Source organism: Crassostrea angulata, chromosome 9 (assembly GCF_025612915.1).
Source record: "Crassostrea angulata isolate pt1a10 chromosome 9, ASM2561291v2, whole genome shotgun sequence".
Lineage (NCBI taxonomy): Eukaryota > Metazoa > Mollusca > Bivalvia > Ostreida > Ostreidae > Magallana > Magallana angulata.
This window is the reverse complement of record NC_069119.1, coordinates 6,311,196-6,317,099: the sequence shown is the minus strand read 5'-3', so window position 1 is coordinate 6,317,099 and position 5,904 is coordinate 6,311,196. Positions and strand designations below refer to the sequence as shown.

Sequence of the window (5,904 nt, the reverse complement as noted above, 5' to 3'; positions counted from 1 at the left end):
AAGCCAAGTTATACCATATTGACCGCCTGTCTGTTTATAAGGGAAGGGATGTGCCAGCATGGATTAAGAGATTATTGATAGAGATCAATGGGAATGGTTTTGTAGACATGTAGTATTTCTGGAAGGAATTTTGATCTATTGTTTTTGTTGTTGAAAGTATCATGGTCTTCGAGCAGTTGCAATTCCTGTTGAGATGTTTTTCTAGATGATGTCTCTGGAAGGAGTGTTTGATCTTCTGTTTTTGCGATTATGATTACTCTTCTTCAAATCCGGGCAATTAGTATTCCTGTTGAGTAACTACAGGGGGATATGTTTGTTCTTTTTAAATATCTGTGTTTACTGATTAGAGGAGTATTTGTGGTTCCAATGGTAGCAGTGGCAGGGCACTGTAGGTCCGCGGGCGAGTTTTGAGGGTATAGGCATATGGCCTGATCATCCATTATGCAACCCCGTGGTTTTATGTGACCTTGTAGAATCCTTAGGGAGGATGTCTGTTGGTCTGTGTTTTTGTGTAACCTCCTTAATCAGAATTATTTTTACCCCCGTCTTGTTGTAATGTTGTTGACTTGTTGATTTTTTTTTGTTGTGTGGTTCAGCTGGCCATCCCTTTCCCTACTTACTTATTTTATTATGGGTAGTTGTACAGTAGTTGTACCTGATATTGGGTTGGGGGGTGGATTTTAGAATTTAAAAAAAGTTAGGTAGTCACTAGCAGTGAACTATGTAATATAGTTCAGGTGTCGTATCTGCAGGAATTTTGTGTTTTCTGCTCAGAGTATGAACTGAGCCTTACCTGCAGTTTTCATTTTCAGCATGTCTTCATTTGCCTGTTGGCTGTGCCCAGAGAAGTTCAAGTCCAACAGAGACCGCAAAAACCACCTGATTTCGAGGCCTCATGAGCGGATGCGGGTCCTGTGCCCTTTCTGTCCCCTCCGAGATGGTAAGAAGGAGAAGTCTCTGCGTCGTATGAGTGACCTCAAAGTGCACATCGCAGATAGCCACAAAGCGGAGAAAAGGATTTCATCAGACAGCCTTCCTTCCGATTTCTTCTCTGAGGCGAATGGGTTCTGGCTGGCAGTACACCCCAAGGATTATCTGAAGCTGATCACTCCTAATTCTTGGCGGGCTGATGCGGCTGTGCGGGCACGGACTGAGATGATTAGGTGGATTAGAGTAAACCAGCTGAGCAAGCGCCGTCTACAGGAATTGGAACAGGGATGGGAGGCAGCCCGTGCACCCTCATTGACACCGGAGGAGAAGTTCGTGCCGGACTACAGCGAGGAGCCTGAGGAAGACCTACAAGCACGGAAGAGAGCCAGGGAGTACTCCCCCTCCAGACCTGACCTCACTAGTGACTTTCAGCTCAAGACCATCAGTCTAGAGGGTGGAGTGATAAGCGTCTATATCACCAAGGAGGATGAAGTCTATAACGTCACCCTGACTCCAGAGGCAGCTCGGAATCCTCAACTTCTGTCTTCTTTCATGAGGAAGTCCCAGACACTGACCCATGATCCATTTTTCCAGACACCGCCCACCATGACTCCCGTGACCTCCCCATCCATAAAGAAAGTGCTGTCCATTGTCCTGGCTGTGGGTCCTGAGCACTTTCAGAGCATCAGGAATGGAACCTGCCCCCCAGCATATGTACCATCTAAGATGTCCAGTGCATGCCATCCGCAGGATCCTTCTCCCATCCCAGGTCAACCAGAGAGCTCCACCATTCCATGCCAGCTCCAGGATCTCTTCTCCATTGATAGCCAGCCAGAGGGCCCCCCTACCATCGACAGCCAGCCAGAGGGCCCCCCTACCATTGACAGCCAGCCAGAGGTCCCCCTTCCAATGAACATCCTGTTATTCTCTCAGACCAGCCAACTTTTGCCATTCCTGTGGGTTTCAGAGGGCCACCTGAAATTTCTCTGGCCAAGGACACTCCTGCCGAAGACCCAGCCAGCATTGCAAGTGGATCCATTCTGGTGGAACTGGCAGATCCAGACGCCCTGGCCTCCCTCATCAACGTACCACCTCTTTGCACAGGAGGAGACAGCCAGCGAAGCAAGCCAGCCAGTTCTTTTTATGCCGATCCCCTTGCTCCAGCTGTCCCCAACACTACGGCATCCAGTTCCACCAGTTCTGACGCTGCAGGAACCAGTTTAACTTCGAGCATGGACTTGTTGGAGAGCCATATTATTTTGGACCGGGCGCGAACTCTGTTAGAGTTTGATGGAATGCCACTGTTGCCACCAGCAAGGAGAAACTGGTCAGGAGTTGCACCATTCCCCATTTCTCCAGATAGGCCCAAACTCACTTGGCCACCTTCAGGATGGGAAACCATGACTTCAGATCAGAAACTGCAGGCGTGGGAGTTCACGGCCCTCTCCCTTGAGACAGATGGTGTGATCAATTCTTCCTCTCTGACCTCATCCAGATCTGCCCTCCTCTGCAAATATAAGTTCCTTTGTCTTCCTGGGTCAGCCAAGCCAGTCATGATCAAAGAAGAAGAGATGGACAGGAAGCTTAGATTTTACAATTACAAACAACTGTGTGCTCTTGCAAGAAAAGGTGTTCATTCTCTGGACGACAATATGTTCGTTGTGATGCTCGAGGCTGCTTTCCTGCAGAGGAAAAAGACCATGGACTCTGTCATTAATATTATCAATGCTAAAAATGTTCCACTTAGACTGTCCTAAATTCGGGAGAATTTCATTTTTTTTAAGTGGGTGGTGGTGTAATATGATCATCTATGATCAATTAAGTATTTCTATTAATATTTCATTGTGTATTTCATCAGACATGCAATTCTAGTTAAAATGCCTCGTATCAAGTTCAATTATTTATTGTTTACCTGTCAAAGACCTGTTATAGGCGTGATTTATCAAAATACCAATGTTTACATGTTCTGAATTATCGTTCGTGTTTTGACACTACCCCCGTACTTTGTTTACATTTTTACGAGATCGAATTATCTGCTTTGACCCGTAATTAGATCGAGTAAATACATAACTGTTTTAAACATGTTTATATTTACCAGATTAATCACCCTCTTCAGTTTCATGCCATTTTAATGCTCTTTCCGCGAGATAATCGTCATTTTACCGCTCACACACTTCTCTGTACGGAACATGCTGTTTGACGGACCGCTTCACTCATCGACATGCAAACGTATTCTGCCACTTATTTTTGTGTTATCAACATTGTTTTATGCCTTATTATATCATGTATTATTGTATTTAGATGCTGATCACTATTTTTCCGTATTTTTACCTCAGTATGATCGGTGATTGCTTTTATCTGTCACCTCGATTGATGAACTATGTCTTCGTAGCGAACTTCCGTATTCAAGTGTATCGCTACGCGCACTACTTCAGAAGGCGCTTAATTTCAAAATTCCTTTAGTGTAAAATATCGCAAAGATGTGTATTAAAGCTATATGCGTATTTTGATTTAGAAATATGTGTCCGTGAAATTAAATTAATCCGGACAAGGCTTTGTATAGGAATAAAATGTTTATTTATTATTTAAATATGCTTGTTCGGAAATTAGGAACCTTGTCCGGAATGTCCAGAATCCGTACAGATATTTGATTGGTTGTTAGTGTCCGGACAGAGAAGGACAAGTACTCATTGGTTGGAGAAGTTTATAAATATAGGCTAGTTCCAGCAGCAGTATCACTTGATCACTCGATCACATCCCGTTCAGTTGAGCACTCCTCTGAGAACTCCATATAAGGTAAATAACCAAGATGAACCTGGTCGTAGACGATGCTAATTTTTATAAGGACTTCGTCGTCCGGACAGAATCCGTATAGTATAACAACCATGTAGACCAGTCTTTCCAGTGTTATAGTTCTAGTTATTAGTTGTGGTCTATAAAAGGAACTGTTATATTTATTTGAACTGTTTCAAGTTTAGAATTACGAGTTGTCCGGATTGTTCGGAATCCGCATTATTGTTGTTCGGATTTTCTTAGTTCATTAGTTCAAATAGGTTATTCATTTTTATAATGAGATGTCCGGGTATCCGGATAAGGCTGACTAGATTATTTACAGTTTACTGGAAATTATGAGGACTTAATTAGCATACTTAGTAGAAATGGGGAGGGGGTGTGATTTTACCAGATAGAATTAGACTGCGTGTGTCGAGTTTAGCTGTCCGGATCGGCGCAAGTTTATGCATTTTAATATTTATTATTCAGTACAATTCTTATACGCTGTTTATTGTTGATATTGAGCTTGAGAACGACAAATCCTGCAGATACGAGAACTAGTAGCATTTTCTTTATTTTTATGACGAGTAGTTTTTAAAACGGTGATAGCCCCGGGTTTCAGGTTGTATTGTTTGAAATGGTCAGCATCTAAGTCTGTGTTGTGATATTGATATTTTGCCATCCTGAATAAATTGTTGTGTGTTAGAAAAACGGTGTTTTTCTTTTGTGGCAAGGACCGCTCGACTTGTTACAGTATTTAACATTTTCTAATAATCATTTATTGTTTAAAGTAGATCCAGTTTTCTGTGACGTCACACTTTTTTGTAAAACTTTGAATTCTTTAAAAATTGTGCAAGATAGTTTTATTTATTTTATGTGAATATAATCACATGGATGTAATTAGAATTATTGGTAGGTTAAAGACATTTTCGCACTTAATTTTATGCTAAATTTCCAAATTTTTATATATTTTATCTATGCAAAGGGGAAATAAATCTTTTTCTGACTTTTCTCTCAGTTGTATGTCTAAATGCTATAGTTTTTCTTATTCCAAAGATTAATTTTAAAACATTTTTGTAATTTTAGTTTTCTGATAAAGTTGACATTAAATTTAAACAAGAAAAACAAATTTCTGCCTACAAGATTTTACTTTTAACAGAAAAAAATACATTTTTCTAATGCTAAAATATGCTTTAGTTTATATTTATCTGGCATCTCAAAAAGTGTGATGACATGTATATTTTTTCTAACAATTGATGACATTTAAGTCTATTAAGTCGAAATCAGTTCGGTTTTTCAACTTTCCTCAGAGAATTTTACGAGTATGGAGCTACCTTAATATCTTCAGAATGGTATAAATGATATCATGTAACGTTATCGGCTATTGTGTTACAGTATTTGACAACATAGACTAAACGATACAAATAATGCATTTATCTATCACGGAAGTGCATGGTAGTGCATTGTCCTATTTACATGAACATTTTACACTGAGATCTGCTGTACATGTATGTGAACGATAACACAAGAGCATATTCTAATGAAATTTTTTCGTACTTTGTGTCAAGGCATGTCAAGCCGACATTTTCTACTATAGTGGATTTTTTTTTACCATTTCAGGTTAAATGTTCCAATGGAAAGGGTGTTTTAAAACTTGAAAGTTCAATTTTACAAAAGAGCAATTTAGAATAAAATTGCAATATTTTGCACTACTAGACAGTATATAACTTAACCAAATACATATAATTAATGATATATGTATAATCAGTACATGTTTATAGTGCTGTGTATACTATGATAAACACAGTGCCAACACATTTTTACAAACCTATATAGCAGTGTCGTTAAAAACTGATAAAAGTAATGTTCGATATCATATCGAAAAAGCCCTGTTGAAAATAAGCGTTTGGCTTTCATTTGTTATCCTGGTATCAGATTTATTATATCTTTCAAATACCATGTCTTTCAACTTTTAACTATTATTGAAGCGTATAATTAAGAAATAAGGTATCAATTTTGGATGTACATGCATATCGTGATATAAACGAGGGGCCCGAATGGCTTTATGGAAGATTTGTTCACGTACTAACCCGTATTTATATCCCGATATACACCCAAAAATGATGCCTTATTTCTAAAAATAACATTTGTTGCATAACAACCAGGCTGAAGCTAGCAGCCACTAACAGCAGCCACTAAGCC

General features: G+C 39.7%; 1 protein-coding gene across 1 annotated transcript; it reads left to right on the top strand.

Moving 5' to 3' along the window:
• The first annotated feature begins 813 nt into the window (after window positions 1-813).
• LOC128163286 (uncharacterized) lies at window positions 814-2,154 on the top strand. Its single transcript, XM_052826836.1, has one exon. It carries the CDS (start codon window positions 814-816, stop codon window positions 2,152-2,154), a length of 1,341 nt encoding a protein of 446 aa, XP_052682796.1.
• The last annotated feature ends 3,750 nt before the right edge of the window (window positions 2,155-5,904 follow it).

Coding starts and splice junctions, on each gene's coding strand:
- LOC128163286 (XM_052826836.1), top strand. CDS start 814: ATGTCTTCATTTGCCTGTTGGCTGTGCCCAGAGAAGTTCAAGTCCAAC.